The sequence below is a fragment of the Dermacentor silvarum genome, chromosome 11 (assembly GCF_013339745.2).
Source record: "Dermacentor silvarum isolate Dsil-2018 chromosome 11, BIME_Dsil_1.4, whole genome shotgun sequence".
NCBI lineage: Eukaryota > Metazoa > Arthropoda > Arachnida > Ixodida > Ixodidae > Dermacentor > Dermacentor silvarum.
The window spans coordinates 120,312,501-120,334,257 of record NC_051164.1 but is presented as its reverse complement, the minus strand read 5'-3'; the positions used below and the strand labels follow the sequence as shown (position 1 = coordinate 120,334,257).

At 43.8% G+C, this 21,757-nt stretch overlaps 1 protein-coding gene across 1 annotated transcript in view; it reads right to left on the bottom strand.

The window, feature by feature from the left end:
• LOC119432949 (uncharacterized) overlaps nt 1-13,770 on the bottom strand; it is a 226,515-nt gene extending 212,745 nt beyond the window's left edge. Inside the window, exon 1 of the mRNA XM_037700094.2 lies at nt 13,554-13,770. Within this exon, the coding sequence (XP_037556022.2) occupies nt 13,554-13,730 (177 nt within the window). The 5' untranslated portion in view covers nt 13,731-13,770. The remainder of the gene's footprint in view (nt 1-13,553) is intronic.
• Between the last annotated feature and the right edge of the window lie 7,987 nt (nt 13,771-21,757).

Here is a 21,757-nt window from a genome sequence, read left to right as displayed (position 1 = left end):
ACCAGCTCGGCAAACAGAAGGCGACAGATCGATTTAGCATCGAGCGAGGCGTGCAGTGTATGCGCCGAACGCGTACATAGCAAAAATTGAAAGGTTTGTTCGCGCGCTGATAACGGCGGGGAAAAAAAAGGATACAGCGGTGGCTTCTGCTATGAAGCCAGTTTGCTCGCATGTAAGAAGAAAAAAGTTAAGGAAGCCTTTCCCCACCATGATTTGCTTTACGCCGAGCGAGTAAATACTATAATAAATCTGCGCTCTCGAAAAATACTTTGTTAATAAAATTGCGTTCCTCATTCGTTTTTTTTTTCTTTCGCAAGGTAATAATATTTTTGGGGTTGTCGTTCTTGGTTGTACTTTTTGAAAGAATGTTGGCTCTTCGCTACTGAAACTTATTCAATGAAACTAGCCCTCGATAAAAAAATTCCTGGGTCATAAATTGCATTTTCCAAGACGCGTTGAACACCACTAGGATGAATAAGTTGAACTAAATTCTGCAGGAATACTTCTCTTCAATTTCTTTCTTGAATGAGATATGCTGTAATTCAGTACCAGAAGCATAGCATTGACAAAAACATTAAGAATATTTTGCGCTATGCCAGCATTTTATTACACTTACGTTACTTTTCAATATAAAAAAACACCTCATTGCTCACTTGTTTCGACTATAAGAATCTACTCTCTAATAGCTTATAGCGCTGTATTCACCAGGAGTATTTCAGAGTGAACTACTACACCAAAGCAAGACAATCTGAGAAGATTTGACGCTCTCTTTTTGATCTATTGCGTTGAGATCACTCCGCTCCCCTGGCAGGCTAAAGACACCATCTAGGTGTGATTAGCATAAGCTCGCATAATATATGTTTCATTCATCTAATCCGGAAAAAAAAGAAATAATATCTCACATAATGTTGGGACGCTACAAACCATGTGTGTAAGAATCTGTCGAAGACTTCTATATGGGCATAAAATTCACAAGGCAGCATAACTAAGTTCGACGTAAAGATTCGAACGTCTTTCCACATTGCACCATCCCCGATAGGTAAACTTTGCCGCGCAGCTGTCTTTTCAGCATCAGAACAAAGAGTGATGTGCGTTTTCTCTTTTTTTTTTTTTGACAAGCTTTGTCGCCGCACGATTAGGAGAACTTCGTTCACAAATCGCGCAGTAAGCTCCAGATTATATGACATAGACCCCAACATGCCATTCACCATATCGATGAAAAACCAGCACAACAATTCATAGGCTTCCGATTTTAACAGCCTATAGTATGCTCCTTGTACAAGATATAAAAAACTGAAAGTACTGTGTGCTCTTGGGAGAAGGCTGTAGGAAATATAAATAACATTTTTTTTTTTTTTTGCCCTGCAAAACTATGATACTCGCCGAAAGAGCCTTTCCGCGAAGATAAAGGCTCTGGATATAAGGTCAATATCCCTATGTAAAATCGTGCATGGTCATCAGAAAAGTCGCAACACGCTGCAACAGGCGCGTTATACAGTTTCTTTAGGAGACAGGGATACCTAAATATTAGTAAATCTGATGGTTGTAACGTTGACCACGGCATCGTATTTGTGGAAGTAACTTGTGCTTTTTTTTTCGAAGTTTGCGCAGAGTAGTGATTTCAGTTTACATTTTTGTTCATGTGTTCGCAAAACCGGCATTGCATACATTGCAATACAGCCTTTGAGTAGCAGAAGACTGTCCATTTTCCAGGACTTTCTGTATCGATCATACGAAGTGCAACGTGGAGAGTCACGCGCTCTGCAGCTATCACAGGATTCACGGCCAACTGACATGGGAAATCCTGGAACTTAACCACTACTTGCAGGAAAAAAGGCCACAAGATTCTTTTTTTTTTTTTTATGGATACCCCGCCATTGCGGTATCACTGGAAATGATGACGCAGACAAAGCTGCTCGGACGTTCCGCGAAAAACACTACCGCGTCCCGATTGCACTCTCTAAGACGCTTTGAGACAGCTTCGCCATCTGGGGCACAAACTGTCGTTGGCAGCGTGGGGTACTGTAACAAATAAGGCGCTCCATACTGCACTGACTAAAGCTTTCACTGTAACTCGGACCTCCGCCCAAACTGCACTGATGCGAAGCGTCTCTTCTGTGACAGTTGTGGTTGGGAGTTGCCTTCGCGAAAGCTTATTCAGCCCTAGTTGAAACGGCTGACAATCGTGCATGTGATATCTGTGGCTGCGAGAACATTGACCACATATTCTGCAATTGTCATTTATTTAACATACGAATGCAATTACCGTCCAATGCATTGAGGCGACAAGATGATCATCCACTGCGCGTACGGGCACTGCTGGAACACTGTGCCCACCGATCACTGGCCCAGAAGGCAGTAGAAAACATTTTGGGCTATTTGAAAGCGACTGCCTTGTGCGAGCTCCTTTGACTACGTGATGCTATGCGGTCACGTGAACACATTCCCCTCTCTCTCTTCGTTCTGTATATTCCAGTCTTCCCATCCCCAAGTGTAGGGTAGCCAACTAGACACTTTTCTGGTTAACATCTCTGCTTTATCTCTTCGGTTTTTTTTTTCTATCTTTCCCGTAGCATTCTGTGCTTGTTCGCGAGTGCTTCATTTGACAATAACGAGGGACGTCGTTTGCACTTCCACATGAAAATTCGAATGTTGTAAGCTGTTCCGGAACATTAGTTTTTTTTTTTTTTTTCAGTATATGCCTCTATGCGAACTTTACAACTGTTGTCACTATAATGATTTTGCGTATATTTGTCCAAATATTAACATAGTTTGGGGAGGATATATGAATTTAGTCAAGCTTAGTTGTCGGCGCCATCCAGACACCAACATCTCGTCGAACGTAGACAATAATGAAGAGAAAACAATAGTACACGTGTCCGGGGTGAAGCGGTCCTGTGATATCACGTTTCGCAGTTCTAGTTAGCTTACCTTTATTGTTTTCTGCGCCAATGAAACGAACAATATGAGAGGAAATGCGCACAAGCACTAACCAAACTGGATAGTTCTGTCCAGTAACGGCTTCCTCTCTTCAATTATTTCACTCAGTGTGAATGGGACACTCGCGCATACGTGATGTACCTTGCAGGCAATTTTGTCTCCGGCGCTAAACATAGCACAAGTGGCAGTAAAGCCATTGTCAGTAGTAGCAGCGGCAGCAACGCCAATCTCACCATCGCCAGTTTGGCCCACTGGTGTGGCTAGGTGGTACTGGCGTTGCACAATTGAGCATGAAGTGCCGGTTTCGATACGCGGTCACGGCTATCACATTCCGGCAAAGCCGTAATGCTGAAACAACCGTGGATCGTACTTTTTGTGCACGCTAAAGAACTCAAGGTGTTCGAAACTAATTGGAAGCCTGCCCACAACACTGTACGCCAAAACCTACCAGGCCCCTTCGGTACACCCAACGCCACAATTTAATTTGGTATCAGAAGTTTGCTGTAACAGTAATAGTTGCAGAAGTAAGCTGTATGAGTAGCGAATAAGACTAGCTGTATGAGTAGCTTATATTAGGTACCTTGCTACCAGCCATTTTAGCGTTGTAGTGCACGTTAAAGAACCCCAGGTGGTCAAATTTATTCCGGAGCCCTCCACTACGACGTGCCTCATAATCAGAATTGGTTTTGTCATGTAAAAACCCAGAAAGAAGATTTTAGTATCCAGTAGTTGCTATGTGTACTGTATACGTTTTTGCATGATCAGACAGAGAACACACTCAGTTACTACACCAGCACACTGGAATTTATTTGTTTACTGTTTGTATTGTTTCACGCGACAGAGAACACCATGGAACGCATTAGCCCTTTTTTTATACTCAGCTATGTTTTGAGTTGTTACATTATCCACGGCTATCTTGGCCCGGCAAGGAACAGATATTATTCTTGTTATGAAGAAGGGGTACTCGTATTAGCAGCAGCAGTACAATAGCCTTCGCGAAATGCCTTCTTTCACAGTAAAACAGCCGTACGGTAAGCTCTGTGGTACGGCTGTTCCTTGTGAACACTTTTCCTTCATCCAAACGTCGGCTCATATTATTAATTTTCTCGGCGGCTAAATCGCGTATTACCGCTCCTCGTGGGATCTTCCTTTATCCACTTAAGTAGCTTTATCACAAACGCTCAGCAGTGTTTTCCAGCTATACAATGAACATTTCTCTCTTTTTCCGTGTTTTTTTTATAATCTTAGTTATTTACCTTTTCCAACTCTCCACTGCTATCTCCTCTGTACCTTCGTGATCGCCTTGTCTGAAATCCTTTATTATTTTTTTATTTTTTTACGCGCTCGCGTGTGGTATAGCAGACTGTCGACTGCTTTGCGGATTGCACGCAACGAGCGTTTCGTAATGCCAAAGTGAACTTTTAAGCCGTCTAGATGGCGCTCCGAGTCAACTTGCCTTTAAGCTGTCCGAAATGTCCCCCGCGCTGCTGTCAGAACCAGCAGTTCCCGACGCTAACGAAACGCATTAGACCAGCCGCATTTTGCGAACGAAAGTGAAATGCTCTAAAAGCTCTTTCCAGCCGCACTAACGCCCGACGACTTCAGGGATTACAACCACCGCCTAAATAGAGAAAAATACGACATCCCGCGAGTCGTGGACTCCGCGGCACGTCGGTTGATGACGTCTCCCTCGAGCTGCTTGCTTTCCTCGGCGCTCTGTTACTGCGTAACTTCGGCGGCCTTTCATTTGCAGTTTCTTGTTTATTTTTTTTCCCCATTCGGCAAATTTGATTGTATCCTCTTCTCTAAATCAATATAAATTCGCGCCCTTTTCGAATAGATTTTCCTTTTACTTCAAATAAAGCACGTTACGCATTCCGAAGCTTTTAACCGCAGATCGATTTTAATTCGTTCCAGCTCGGCGCATATTTCCTGTGGGCTGTGAAATGACATTGGGGAAACCACATAGGATCCATTCTTTTACGCGAGTGCTTAGAGCGCCACTAAGGTAGAAACTCGGGCCGGTTGCTCTAGCGTAGCTCAGCTTTCTGAAGTGAGAAGAGAGCTTAGACGATGCATACGGGAACGTGGAAAGTGTGTCCCCTTCCATTTCTTGTGATTTGTCAAAGCGTTGCTCTTCTCAAATCTGAACTGTTTAGAGAGTGGCTAGGAGGCGACTGGTTGGTACCTTGGTTCCAGTAACTCCTAGCTCAATGCGCCGGGCCGGCTTGCTTCTATGTCCCGATTACTGTGAACTGCTATGTGTCTCCATCGTGTACGTTTCCATAAATAAACACGCTGGCATCCCTGTATTACATCTATTGAAGCTATTTCTTAACCCCGCATTCTATTGCAGAGAAAGAGAGAGAAATGGAATGTCAAAAGCAGGAAGGTTTATCGCAACGGATGCTTCTCGTTTGTTAGCCTACGTTCAACTATGTTTAGATATGTTAAATTTCTGGTCAAAGTATTATTTGCAATTCTTACGGCATGCAATTTAAAGGGACACTCAAGAAATGAATATTATTCGTTTGTAAACAACTAATATTTCAAAAATAATTTGTAAGAAACTTTACAATACCAAACAAGCCACATCATGAAAAAAGGCTTGGTAAGCAAGAAAGAAAAGGCAAGACCAACGAAAGCTGACGACGCCACCTTGAAGTTCTAGCACCAGATCGCCTCGACGCCACAGATTTTGACGCCATATGCTCGAGCCTGGCTAATGTTTTATCGCTAAATGTAGAATACATCGTGATTTAAAAGCGCAGGAGACTGTACTCGGCCATTTTCAGTAGCTTTTAGCGAAGCGCAACGGCCCCAATAGAAAAAAAATACTTCGAAATGTGTTACGTCACACTGACGTCACGTACTATCATCGTGGTTTCAGCCCGCAGTTTAAAAAAAGACGCAGTTTCTCCTGGTAGGCGAAGCATCGATTGCGAAAGCAAATTATTGGACAGTTATACAAAGTAAGGATAGTACATTTATCAACTGTATAAACTTGTAAACATAGGCACACTAACTAAAATAACAAGCATGCTGTCACACGCTCACAAGCAAACATGAAAGCGTCTAGCATCTCACTCGATGACCGCGGAAGCTGGCTGTCAAAACGCTGGAGTGAGTCAGCGCAACAGCAGCAGCGAGCGAAGCCGGCGCTCGCATCAACGCAATCTTAGCCGCGAAAACACAGGGAGGGCGGTCTGTGCCCCGCCGCAGTGGGCTTTCAAGATACAGCCGCGCGGGCGAGGCGCTCGCACCGCATAACACGCCCCCCCTCCCCCCCCCCCCCTTGCCCCCGACACCTTCCATCCCGGTGGGACCACGCGGCCGCAGTAAAGCGCGGCCCCTCCACGTCCCTACCCTTCTTCCGGAGCGTTGTGCGTGACTGGAAGACTGTGCGCTTCCTTCCCGCTTCCCGCCCTTGCGTGCGCGAGCCGCGATTGCCGGCTCACTCGCACATACAGCGTACGGCGCGGGCGACCATTTTATCGCCCGTGAACTTTATACGGAACCTCACGGCGACGACGACGGCGACGACGACGTCAACGGCAGAAATTCGCCTAGAATGTCCATATGAGTGCTATCGCAATAAAAATGGAACTCTGACTTTCAATTTTTATAGTATATAGTCACCTGTTACCGTGAAATTAACGAAAATATAGGTTTCAAACACTATCATTTTAAACTTAATTGCTGTTTCTCTTTAGTGTCGCTTTAAACTGCTAAAGTGACATTGCTGCGCCGGCGTGTTACAGCGTGCGTCTCTCTGAATTGTTTTGAATATCACGATATATCTTGTCAACGGAGCGTAAACATAGACATTGCACGAGACTACACGATGCACAGGATATGGAAACAATGTTACGTGTCGCATTTTGATGTGTATCGTATAGTTAACCACTTCGATTAAGCTTCACTTCATGAAGTTTTGAAAGCGTACGTTGGATCTCCATAACTTTTTTTACCCCTTTACACCGTGGGTCAGTCATCCTCGCACAGTTTTAATAATTATCGCGCCTGATATAACTACCCTGCTCACTTGACAATTTCTTGATACATGCCATGGCAGCTTCTTGCTGCAGTTTCGGCGCTGACTCTGCACTGCACATGATTTATACTCGTACGTATTTGCAACATTATGTCTCATTCTTGGCACGTTTGTAGTGTACATCTTTCACTCTAAGCAATTGGGAAAGCTTGTTGTTGTTGTTGTTGTTGTTGTTGTTGTTGTTGTTGTTGTTGTTGTTGTTGTTGTTGTTGTTGTTGTTGTTGTTGTTGTTGTTGTTGTTGTTGTTGTTGTTGTTGTTGTTGTTGTTGTTGTTGTTGTTGTTGTTGTTGTTGTTGTTGTTGTTGTTGTTGTTGTTGTTGTTGTTGTTGTTGTTGTTGTGTTGTTGTTGTTGTTGTTGTTGTTGTTGTTGTTGTTGTTGTTGTTGTTGTTGTTGTTGTTGTTGTTGTTGTTGTTGTTGTTGTTGTTGTTGTTGTTGTTGTTGTTGTTGTTGTTGTTGTTGTTGTTGTTGTTGTTGTTGTTGTTGTTGTTGTTGTGTTGTTGTTGTGTTGTTGTTGTTGTTGTTGTTGTTGTTGTTGTTGTTGTTGTTGTTGTTGTTGTTGTTGTTGTTGTTGTTGTTGTTGTTGTTGTTGTTGTTGTTGTTGTTGTTGTTGTTGTTGTTGTTGTTGTTGTTGTTGTTGTTGTTGTTGTTGTTGTTGTTTATACAATTCTCTAGTTTATAGCTTTCTTATCCATAATTTTGGGATAGCAGACCCTTCAGTATCCAAACTTTCCACATTGCCACATTTATTAATAAAAAAAAACATGGCGCGTTCTTCATAGCCTTGCAAACTTTCGCCCAGATCTGACTTCTACTTATTTTGCCGTAGGTTTTTGAGTTACCGCACAGTCTTCACGGACCACAGTAATTAGCACCAATTTCACCACCTTTTTACCTTTCCATGTAACTGCTTCATATTTCGCGGAGCAACATACATACACAGATGTATGTTGTTCATTTTTCGAAGTTCCATCACCTTTCACACAACAATCCCTACTTGCTGTGCTAATACGAGCTCGCTGTGACATACAGCATGCTTATTTGAACTTTCTTTGACTAGTTGTGAGCGCTATGCTAGCTTTATTAACTTTTTGTTTTAATATATGTTGTGTGTTTGTCTGTTCTAGAATGTTTACGTTTCCTATGCAGTGCTTGACTAAGAGATCAGGTGTAGCCGCAAGGACATATAAAGCCAAACTCTCCTACGCTCTATATAATAATAATAATAATAATAATAATAATAATAATAATAATAATAATAATAAGCATCTTGATATCTTACAACAATGAATTTAAACTTTTCCATTATCATTATGTGCACATGAAAAGAATATTGTAATTCCTTACAGCGGCTCCACATATCCCACACCTCTATAATTTTGTCTAGCCATAGCCCACGTAACACCCAAAGTATCCTTGCTGTGTTTTCTTGCAAATAACGCGGGAATTAGCTTTGCGGACACGTTTTGAGAACGCTTTTATCTTTACACATCTATCCTATACTAGTTCTGACAATAGCTTCGCCGTAAAAGATAATCGGCTACACATGCGCACAAGGGGTGAGGAATTCTAAGATAGTGCGAACTCAAGTAATAGTGTTAGCAATTCGCTAACTAGAAACTAAATTCATACATTGAAAAAAGCGAACCAGTTCTTCAATCATAGAATTTAGAGCGCGTAGCAATCGATCGTGACAAGTATGGAATGAAGTCACTAATTCTTTGCCTATAGGTACCCGATCGCATTTGCATTAGGAAAAGTCAGGATTGCTGTGCGTTTATTCTGCGAGTAATTATAAGGTACAAAACGGCTCTATCTACCTAGGTTATTACCACTTTTGCGTATCTGGATAATACTGCATGCAATATTGTGGTTGTATTCCACGCAAACGGACAGTCGAAAAGGATCGCCTCACACGGCCTGCAAACTTCCTATCTTAGTGCTTATCTCCAGTAAATCCGGAATCTACATCCTAGAATCGCAATGAAGAAAGCGAGAGGAGCTTCTGGAAAGGCAAAACAACCTTTTTTGTTTCGTCTAGAGAAGAGTGATTTTCTCGGACAGGCATGCGCTCGCCGCGCGTAACTCATTGTGGCAAGCTATCGTACAGATGGAGAGTGATACGATCTCTGGTTCGGAGAGCTCAGAGAGCTTACTTCCGATGTTATCTACACACCGACGGACAGAAAAGGCCAGCTTGACGCTTGTCCAGAGGGCCTCGTTACTGAGAGAATCCTTCTTCATTACAAGTGCGGCTCTTCATTTTGCCAACGACAGCCGCCTGACTATTCGCACAAAAATAATATATAAGCGGAGCACAAAAGGGCCGCCAGAGACTTCTAGTCAACTTGCGCAGCGTGGAAGCCACTTTAACCATCCCTGCAGACTTCTTAAGCCAAGAAGCACACACAGTCCCGGGAATAACATTGTGGACTGCGCCCGCAGATGAAAACACCGAAATTTGTCATGGCCTATGCATGCAAACTCCAACTGTGAAGGACCGACAAAGCTTCTTTGTTCTACATAGTTGTGTACATTCTGAGTTCACGCTTGTGCAAGCCGAATTAAACGAAATTCTGAAGTTCTTGTGTTACGCGCGGTCCGCAAGTTTAGGTACACACGACTCTGCCTGAGCAAAAAGTTATAGGTCAACTTTAGATAGTATAATGAAAGTTAGAACGGTAGCGTGTACGTTGCATGGGCTGCACGTCGATCACTCTTCTCCCACGTCATTAACGTTCCTTGCAAGTGCCAAAGAACGCAAAAGACCGGGAATGCGGAAGAAGCTTGTTGAAGCAAGACGTTCTAGGACTTCGTATTAATATTCTATTTCATAATGGCGAGATGACAGCGCAGCGGTTAGAAGAGAACACATCGAACCAATTCAATGTTATAAAACGCGACGAATACATATTCACGCCAAATAAAGCTCAGAGTTCCGTATAGAAACATAACGACTTGTCCGGTTAGGTTTAGTTTAAATTTGTGGAAGCGCAATGATTTGAAAGCAGGACAGATACGCGCGTTCATACGTTCCTAAAACTGCAAACGAACGCACACCACATGTACGATGCTCAGAATGTAAGAAAACAGAATGTTATGTTCAATAAGCAAATAAGCAATCTTGGCCAGCCGCATACACATATATAATAACTTTAGAGTGCCGAAGAGCTGATTTATTTCTTTCACTACGAAGTGCCTATTTTCTAATGGAAAGTTCTATGGCTTCTGTCCGACAATAAATGTAGCTATTTAAAATTTTAAAAATATACTGCCTTAGCAAAAAGATGAATTCGAGAAATGGTCTACCAACAGTCGAACGAATTCCTGGTTACATGAACAAGACTTCGTCACTATGGGAGTTTGAAGAAACGTACGCAGCTCTTTAAGATTAAGTTGTAAGATTTATATTTTAGGGCTTTTCCGGCTTCCAGCATTTCCAATTAGTCAGCACTCGCGCTGTGCGTGCGCGTTCCTTTCATCTCTTCGGTCTGCGTGTTTTCGCGCCAGTCTTCAATCCCACTTAGCCAGCGCCCCATTTTTGATACGGTTATTTTCAAACCTCCAAATTCTGATTTAGGCGTGAAAAGTTGAAAAGTATAAAGCCTACCACGGCAAGCAACGCGAAAAAGGGACGAACGACTAAGGGACTGGAACGGCTTTTCTTGACACTTTTGCTTACACCAAAGTTCATAGCTAGTGTTCTTGGTATGAGAGAATGAATCTTCAGCTGTGGGTAGTTCTATTAATTAGTTCTTTACTCAGCGAACGTTTCATTTTTTTTAAGGAATGTACGATCCATAGACAAATATGGAAGTTAAAAGTCATTGTAATCTTCCTTCATGTGTAATGGTGTTTGGTTTTTGTCACCATGAACACTCACTGACTATACAGAGAGATAATTCTTAAGTTTAACGGAATTTTTAGAAAGCGCCTGTGGCGGGTAGCATAATTCTTATCATTGAGCTGGGTTATTCGATGAGGCGGACATTAGTAGCACAAAAAATCTAAACACATATTCAATTTATTAACAAAAAATCACTAATTAACTTTTTAGTTACTTACTTTACGACACATATTACAATTTACGAATTGTAGCTGGTGAGCTTTTCAGACGTATCCACTTGGATTGAATATCTAGAATAACATCAGTTTGGAGATATGCGCCATCAAACTCGCTGTAAAAATGCACTGCTGTTCCACTTACTTTTTTACCAAAATGCTGTTTCATACGTTGAAGCGCAAAAGTAGCTGGAACGCCCATGTATTTCATCCAACACTTTGGGAAATATGTCGAAACTGATGTAATCCTAGAAATTCATTTCGAGTGGATGCATTTTGCAAGCTCACCGGCTGCAATTCGTTACAATATGTGTCGTAAAGTAATTAATTAAGAAGTTCATTAGTCAATTTTTGTTAATCAGCTGAATATGTATTTCAGTTTCTCGTGCCACTAATGTCCGCGTCTTCGTATAACCCAGCTCAAGGAAAAGAACTATGCTACCTGCCACAAGTGATTTTTTTTTAATTCCGTAAAACTTAAAAATGAACACTCTGTATAAGCTTCCTGTGTTAGTAAATGCAGCAAGTGACCAGGAAGTCTAGCTTAACTTGGCCAATGACGTATTTTCGTATATTCAAATGTAATAAATACCCTACGTTGTCTCCTGTGGTAGTTGAGAGCTGATGATTCGCACGAAGCACATAGGTACGTCATTTTTGATTCCGATTTATCTTTATCGTTATAAGCACTTGGGTATCACAGTGACTCACGATCTCAGCTGATCGCATCATATAGCAAGTTTAACAAACGAAGCTAACCGTGTCCCTCGCTATGTCCAGCGTAGCCTTAAGCTTATCTCTTCTCACGTAAACCTGCTAAGGTACCAAACGTTTGTTCATCCCAAGCTGGAATACGCATGTGCAGTTTAGGACCCGCATCAGATTAACCTACAAAAGAGCTCTTGAATCTAGCCGAAACCGCGCTATTAAAATTGTTTTCTCAAGTTACACTCACTATTCTAGCGTCTCAACTAAAACGTAGAGCTTATCTTCTGTCTTGAGTAACATGCACAGAACAACAGCGCCCTGCCCCTCTACCACAGGTTTTATCACTCACTTTTTGCTCGCTGGATTATCATACCTGCTCATTGCAGATATGATAAGCTATATATCACCCACCCTCTGCGCGCACTACTGCGCATATGAACTCTTTGTTTTTGTTTTTTTTTTCATTCGAACAGCGAACGACGGAGTCAACAGCCCAGCTGCGCTGCACATCCCTCCGATCGCACTTCAAGTCATTCGTTGAAGACCTCGCACAAATGTACCAACCCAACCCTCGTGTAATACCCCGCACCAGGGGCATTTGATGTATCAATAAATAATAATAAGAAGAAGAAGAAGAAGAAGCAGGCGGGCTGGCCGCCAATTTGCGGCACAAAGGGAAATTTGAATTGCCCAATTTCCCAAGATCTGGCAAATGTAGACCACCCATCGCTTGAGAAAAGTTTTGGCTCTCCCTCGTCCCAGTATCTTCACTTTCCATTAAGGTGATTGCCTTGTCACGGCTCAAGGCAGCAGTACCACACTACATTGCTCTTTACAATGAGAAAAACAAATAGGCCGGCAACGAAGCTGCTTGACACAGAGCAGAACCTCAACTAATCGTTTAATGCAAATGAATGACTGCGCAGACGATATCTCTCAGTGCCTACGCAACAGAACACGTCCATAGAAAGGATAAGCGAATATGGCTACCGAATGACATTAATATAATTTCAAAGCATATCTAAGAAGATCAACGGAACAGCCGTAATACACACCACTCGTCTAATGAGTCTGTGTGTGCTTACGTCTCGCTTAGCAGTAAGAGACAAATGCCTAAAAAAAACTCTTCTTCAAACTCGGCTTCAATACAAAAGCGACATTTGAAGTTGGCCGCACTCGAAGGGGCAGTGAATGTGCGAGAAAGTAGACATATGCAGCGAAGATTGGCATTCGTAGTAACAAAGAAACACGGACGGGCAAAGGAACGGTTGGCGAACTTGATCGAAAACGACATTAAAGTAATAACGTCTTGCAAGGATCCGCTTTATGTGAAAGAAAGTTTTTAAAAAATGATGTTCCAGATGAGCGACACCTTCCCTCCGCTAATACCAGAAGGCCAAGAGCAACAGAATGTGATAATGGACTATGCGAATATTATACAAAAATTGGAACAATATTTTCTAGCTTATTTTTCTAGGCTCGTCTTTGTTTTCGGAATTCGCCTCGTGACTGTACTTCTCTTGCTGCGTTAATAATTTATCGTTTCTTTAGTATCAACACATGGATTCTCTGGTATCAACACCATGCACTCCATCATCGGCCAACCACGCACAGTGAATATTTGTCATGTACCTCTGACAACAATGACCGCATGCGACTATCGGGCCTCCCGGCCTTATCGCGTGCGAGCCGCTGCCGCTCGCACTATTGCCGAAGAAGCGATGACCGGACTTCTCGCGTGACCGGCGTGTTGATGTGGATGACGTCACGATACCAACACCTCACACTCACCAGTCCCGCTGTGGCGGCTGTGGCCTGCCTCTTGCGACGCTGGCCCGCGCTGGCGAGCTTGCCAAACTCCACGAGGACCGGCGACGCTGTCACGTGCGGCCTCGACGCCTTGCGGCTTCGGAAGCGCAGCGGCTCCGTCGAGCCGTCGAGGCAAGACGAGCGGAACGATGATAGCATGGCGACGTCGGCACACGCGATTACCGACCGACCGAACGCGGCCGCGCACAGCGGCACACTTTCGACCGGAGCTCGGCGCGCGCCGGGCTCCCTGGAGAACCCCTCTCAACCCCGACGAGGAAGAGTGCGGACAACTGCGCGCACGTCGATTGGAGCACAGAGGTGGAGAGCTCTGGCGGAGCCGCGCTTTCAACGTGGTTCCAGAGCGATTGCTGAGGAAGATGCAAGTATTTGACGTGCAAGAACATAGGAAGTTATTAATCGGTTCAGCTTTTTTCACTTGACTGTTCTCGAATTTAAGCTAACATAGTCGTCAAAGTAAGGCTATTGGTTGGTAATTTATAAGAGTACATATATATATATATATATATATATATATATATATATATATATATATATAGTGTGAACACAAAGATGCGCACTGGGGCTTGCGCACTGGGGCTTGAGCGCTGGACCGCGAACGAACAAGAGGAGGCAGAAGTAAAGAAGACGTTCTGGTGGAAGGCCGATCAAGGTCTGCTTCTGTTGCTTACACTATATACAGGGTTTCCCAGCTATCACGCAGCACGATTTAAAAAAAAAGAGGAACGGCGTTACACGAAGCAAACCTAGTGCGTATTGTTTCCAGTACAGTGGAGTAGCCGCCACTAATTTTTTTGTTGCTGAGATTTAATTAGCTAATTGTAATTAACTATCTAACTCCAGAAGTACTGTCCTAATTGTCAAAGTGTCAATGAGAAAATTGTAGAGCAGCATGAAAAACTCCCGATACAGCTTTCTGTTGCTCAGTACGTGCTACATAAAAGTGTTTTTCCGAGCATGAAAGAAGCCCGCGAATACACGCAAAGTGCCTCGCGGGACCAGTCGCGCGGCAATTCTGCGTCTATTCCCGGGCTCCTTTCACTTTCTATGATTATTTTAATAAACGTTCTAACAACAACACTTTTTGGGTGATGGCAACTGGTCAATACGCCCACATATGCTACTTGAAGGCATCAATGTTGCTGGATTCGAGCCCTCGTTCTGTAATGAACGAGAAGAAAGAGAACCTAGAGGCCCAATTTTTATTAATCATATCATAAGAAGCCAACAAACAATGGCACCAAGGACAACATAGGGGAAATCACTTGTACTTACTAATTGAATTAAAGAAATTATAAATTAACAGAAATTAAAGTGGATGAAAAAACAACTGTCCGCAGGTGGGGAACGAACCCACACCTTCGCTTACGCGTGCGATGCTCTCCCCATTGAGCTACCGCGGAACCATTTTCCCATCCGCTTTCTGGGGTATTTATGTTTTACAACTAGAACTAACCATGGGAGTGTTAGCCAGCACCACCACTCACAAACCTAGGGGCGGATGTGCAACATCCTTTCTGCCACAGGCGTCACGAGCACGTGATCTTTTTGGGTGATGGCAACTGGTCAATAAACCCACATATGCTACCTGAAGGCATCAATGTTGCTGGATTGGAGCCCTCGTTATGTAATGAACGAGAAGAAAGGGAGCCGAGGGGCCCGATTTTTAATAAGCATATCATAAGAAGCCAACAAACAATGACATCAAGGACAACATAGGGAAAATCACTTGTACATACTAATTGAATTAAAGAAAATGATAAATTAACAGAAATTAAAGTGGATGAAAAACAACTGTCCGCAGGTGGGGAACGCAGGTGGGGCAGAAAAGATGTTTCACATCCGCCCCTAGGTTTGTAAGTGGTGGCGCTGGCTCCACCACTCCCATGGTTAGTTCTAGTTGTAAAACATAAATACCCCAGAAAGTGGATGGGAAAACAGCTCCGCGGTAGTTCAATGGTGAGAGCATCGCACGCGTAATGCGAAGTCGTGGGTTCGTTCCCCACCTGCGGACAGTTGTTTTTTCATCTACTTTAATTTCTGTTAGTTTTAGAGACCAATGTTAATATTTAGAGGCCAAACAAAGAAACACATGGCACGCGGTGGGACACTTTCATGGATAATACAGTTCATAGCGTCGTGGTTTAGCTCGTCGAGTGGGCACTGCAATTTTTACATCTACATCGCCATGATAATACTCAAGCTTTTTTTTATCAAAATTTTGAGGACAACAGAACAGCTGTAATGCTTCTTGCGAAGAAAACCTGGAAAGGTCATATCCACTATTTTTTTTTATATTTTATGCACGCTGGTTTAGCAAGAAACTGAACAATGACGTATTATTTCACGAGTTAGCATTCTCCCCTGCTATATGGCTACCGTGAAGCAGGATATTTCGGCGCCGAGCTGACCAAGAATGCAAAAATGCTTGCACCGCATTTGCTGTTCTCTTTACCAAGCTAGCTTCACCGTAAGATCATCCACTCTGCGGTGATGCACGCTTTCCAGGATACACAAAGGGCAGCATTTCCCATCAGATGCGGCCGGTTTCCACGGAGGCGAGTGTTTTGCAAAGCAACCCTTCTCACATCACCAGATAGACAGCGGAATAAACAGCCAACAACTGTGGGTGCAGTGTTCACGGTAATATATGCTCGTCACGTAGACGACGACCTGAGGCCGGGAATTGGGAGCACGGTAGGGGTATTCGATCAGGAGGACCCCTGCGGAACCTCTGGAACACTCGGTAGCACACAATAGTGTGAGACTGTGGTCCCGTTCCAGTGGCTCGAGTACGCCTCTTCTCACCGTCGTCGATCATCGCAGTCCCCCGCATCAAATTCTCACGTGAAGCGCTCCGCATAGGAAAGCGCGGGCTTAGGTGCGAGCCATTCCTGAATGCAAATGAACAGACGGATGCCCATTGCATATTCACAATGAGGCTATTTATGTTCCACTGCAGGACAAAAGCATTTCCCAGCAATCTCTAATTAAGTGTGTCTTGTGCCAACTAACACCACCTTACGCCTGCAAAGTTCCGAATTTCATCACGCTACCTGGTTGTTTGCCTTCCTCGACTACGCTTCCTTTATATTCGCACCCATACCACGGTTTTAATAGGTAACCGGTACTACCGGTACTTCATCTACGCATTTCATGGCTCACTCAACTGCATTTCTTCCTCCTAACCTTAACTATAATATCGGCTAGCCCCGTTCGCTCTCGAATTCACACCGCTGTCGTCCTGTTCCTTAACGTTGCGTTAGGTTGGGCCAATTGGTTTTGCAACATGCAGTTATAGCAGCGCGAACTAAAACGTATGCACAAAGAAAGAGACACACGGGGACAAGCGTTAACTGTGAAACGTTGCGTCCAACATTTTACGTTCTATCACTAGTGGCGTCTTTCCTAAATTCTTATCGGGGTTCTTTATTAACCACCAACTTTGTGACTTATATGTCAGTGCCGTTAGAATGATATGGTTGTACGCTTTCCGATATTACAATGCATTTCAATTGCGCTTTATTAGTTTCTGGTTCTCATACACGAGGCACAGATAAATGCGCTTGATTTTATCTGATCTGCAAATTATTAAAGGTCCCCTAAACCAACTGCGACAGTTAAAAAAAAAGACAATTGCGTGCTCTTTCCGGGCTATCCCGGTCCCTTATTCACAAGTCGTGACGCCTACAGGGTCATGAACGTGACGTCACCAGGTGTATTGATTTGTAAATGAAATAACATAGGTGCCGATCCGTGTGCTAGCACAGGTTCGGCTTGCTGTCGCACGCCCGCTCTTCTTCGTCTCCTCGCCTGCCTGCCATGCACAATCAACTGAATGTATCTCGTGTAGTGTGATTCGCACCGCGTGTATGCCGGAAACACCGTGTAGCCGAAAAGTGCGAAGTCCTGAAAAACGGTATTCGGTATTTTAAAGCGAACATTTCTTTGACTACTTTCTCGGGTTTGGCCAACACCACCTAGATCTAAGGCCTGTTCACCCCAACCCATTACGTCATGTTACCTGGCCCGACTGCCATAGAATCTAATGGGGATGCTCCCGAGTGAGCAGCGGTGATTTCGTCGTCACCGCTTTCGTCACGCCAGGCTTGGCAATGACAATTTCGGGCCAGATAGCATGACGTCATGGATCGGAGTGAACAGGCCTTACGCTATCTCGGCGGTGTTGGTTTGGCATGGTTACTGGCTGCTGCTGGATGGGTCGGCATCTCGGCGGACATACTTGTAGATATACTTACGAAGGTTCTCTCTTGGACGATTGTCCTGTACCGGGAATAGTGAAAACCGGCACCGAATCTAGTGCGGTCCAAGGTGGCCCGGGTAGGCAGGTGATGTACTTGAGGGAGGACGTCAGCTCAAACACATACAAAGGGTCGTCGCCGTGCCATAGCTCTCCTTGCGTCATCGTAATTCCATCACCTTCATTATGTTCTGATCATTCCTTTGCTGTCAGCCCATCGTCATTGTTTAGCCGTCTTCATTCTGTCATCGCCATCATCGTCATATGGGTTCTGTCATAAGTTCTTTTTTTTTTAACATGAAAAAAGTGCCAGCGTGAGATCTGGTGGTAATGTTATGTCCCTGTGTCCTCTAGAGAAGTAAGCGGTGAAAGGGAGACAACACTAGTCAGGGGGGTAGCCAAGGCGAGAAATAAACCTCTCAATCTCCTTAGGGCTCTGAGTGGTGTAGGGGGCATTTTAAAGATCAATAACATGAGCCTCCTCGTCTCTGTTATATGCCCACAGAAAACTATCTTCCACGGCGTTCTAAATGGCACCAAATGAACGCATCGCTGGCTTAACTTAAAACCTGGCCAAACCGCTGCTCTACACTAAAGCATTTAACTCACTACGGTGGTCGGCTGTAAAGTACGTGAATAGTAAACCGCATTGTTAAACCAGATTGCGAAGAGGCTGAAAAACTCCAGATTTGCGAGCCGACCGAAAACAATAGCGTAGGTAGTTGAGAAAGTTGGTATCGGCGTTCATACTGAATACTGAAGGGGACGGCGCAAAAAGCCAGAATCAAAGAAGTAGAAGGAGACGACACAACGCAAGACTACGTTTTTCAAAGTATATTTTACTTGCGAGTTTAGCGTTGTGTCATCTCCGTCTACTTCTTTGCGTTCTGTCTTTGTCCGTCGTACCCCCTCAGTACGACAAAAAATAAAAATAAACACGATTGGGAAGCCTGTCCTCTTGCAAAACCAACAACGTATTTTTTGTCAGCACATACCCTGTATTGGAACGCGATTTCCGGCTTAAGATTTAAGTTGCTATTGATAGAACGCAATCAACTATTTTTGCGACTGCAGGATGACGGATCGCCTTACACAAATTACATTCCTAACGACATCACCGCGTCCCAAAACATGACAAAAATATCTTGCAATAAGAAAATCTTCGGCTCCGTTTTTCGACTGGGATGTAACAAATTCCAGTAACGTTGCTTGCATCAGGCCCCTTGCTCTGACATCTGAGGTGCAAAAAAAAAAAGAATCATGGATCTTTTGTCAGCTTGATTTAGAACTGGCGACAAGGGAACAGAGCATCGTGCTTTTGTGATGCGGAACCGTTTTTCGATTCTACCATCGCATAGGTAATTTTTTAGGAGGCCCAAAGTGAGGCGACAGAATAACCTGCCTACCACAAAGTGCCTGGTAACACCCAAACACTGCCTCGTCTTAAGACCCTAAATCTTTGTAATAAGAGGTGTCTTTAACGTATATTGTGATGCACAACTGCCAACAACGACCAAAACTTCCGTATGCACGGTCTATTATCCTATCGTCAGACGGAATTTGACACTATCATAGCGACAACAACCTGTGATGTGACCCTTCACGTGGTAAAGAAATGGCCAGTTCTGTCGTGACGGTGGAGAACTGACGGTTTGAAAAGAACGCAGGCTTACGACAGGGACCCAGCTTACGGCTCGCCTACTGGGATATTCTGCGTCATTTTTTCTCAAACTAGGAAGAATGAGAAAAATTGTTCATTATGAGGGGGTTAGAAACTGTTATGCTTGCTACTAAAGTCTTCTACTCTGTACAGCGACGAATATAGCGCAGACACGTGTTATGACGCGGTGTTCTATACAAGGGGCAGCTAGTCTCGAAAATTAACTCCGCAACTTCAACGTCACAGTGACTGAGCCACTAGCCTATATTCTACATCACATTAAGAGAGAAAAAATGTACCTGGGCAGGCCATGCAAAGCGTAGAGTAGATAACCAGGGGAGGAAAGGAAAGTGCACTAGATGACGCCATAACATTGTGCGGGTTGATGAAATTAGGGAATTTGCATGCGCAAGTTGGAATCAGCTAGCGCAAGACTGGAGTAATTGGAGATCGCTGGGGTGGCCGTTCGTCCGGCAATTGACATAAAAATAGGCCGATGATGATGATGATGATGATGATAATGATGATGATGATGATAATGATAATGATAATGATGATAATGATAATGATGATAATGATAATGATAATGATAATGATGATAATGATAATGATAATGATGATAATGATGATGATGATGATATGATGATATGATGATGATGATGATGATATGATGATATGATGATGATATGATGATATGATGATGATATGATGATATGATGATGATATGATGATATGATGATGATATGATGATATGATGATGATATGATGATATGATGATGATATGATGATATGATGATGATATGATGATATGATGATGATATGATGATGATATGATGATGATATGATGATGATATGATGATGATGATATGATGATGATGATATGATGATGATGATATGATGATGATGATATGACGATGATGATATGACGATGATGATATGACGATGATGATATGACGATGATGATATGACGATGATGATATGACGATGATGATATGACGATGATGATATGACGATGATGATATGACGATGATGATATGACGATGATGATATGACGATGATGATATGACGATGATGATATGACGATGATGATATGACGATGATGATATGACGATGATGATATGACGATGATGATGATGATGATGATGATGATGATGATGATGATGATGATGATGATGATGATGATGATGATGGTGGTGGTGGTGGTGGTGGTGGTGGTGGTGGTGGTGGTGGTGGTGGTGGTGGTGGTGGTGGTGGTGGTGGTGGTGGTGGTGGTGGTGGTGGTGCTGGTGGTGGTGGTGGTGGTGGTGATAGAGCAATTCTTGGCAGTGTTGGCTCCAGGAATCGCGCAAGGCAAATGCTGCTGGACAACAGGAACAGAGCCCCGATAGCTACCAAGCGCTTAACGTCGCTGGCGCGATGACGAGGGTCGCCAGTGGCGTGGCGGGCGTCGCACCACCATTGTGCACGAGATGATACCGACGGGAAACCGTCGGCATTATTCAGTGCCCATAGAAATAATAAATAATGCTACTTTGTTAATTACTGCTCCTTCCGCTGCGAGTAATGCATACACACTGTTGCCCAGTATAAACTGTAATGTTCTTATAGTGGCTTGCGCACAGCGCTCACGCCAGCAGCGGAAGGCACAACTCTGTACCGGCTGCGTCACTGAGACGACCGAACGTAGCGTTGATGGTGTGTCCGCTTCGCTTCGTCGTTTTTGCAGCCAAACGCACTCCGCCTCTCCGCCTCAAAAGGCACTTCCACATTACAAGAAAAAAATCACGAGGAAAGCCCCAGGTATACAAGAATGTTCACCGCGAAAACGATCGAGAGGCAACATTTTCCTGCCGCAAAGCGAGTTGGCCTTACAGCTTTTTTTTTAGGGGCGAAGCTCCTTAGGGTGTGGGTCTGTCCCTCCTCTGTAGTATGTCGTAGTAGTAGTAGTAGTAGTCATCGTCGTCGTAGGTAGCCACGTCTACTTTTATGAAAGAAAAAATTCCGAAAGTTGTGTCCGTAGCGCGGAATCGAACCAGGGACCCCTCGCTTCCGAACGCGAGGCGCTAGCCACTACGCCACGAAGCTTTTTTTTTTTTTTTATTGCCGAAATAACACGTTACAGGGAATAAAACGTGGCAGCCAGACTTTGGCTACCGCGGCATTAAAATCTTTTCATACATGCCAAAACATCAAATACAGGGATCAAGTCTGGTGGATCGGCTAGAGCACGATACACATCTCGCA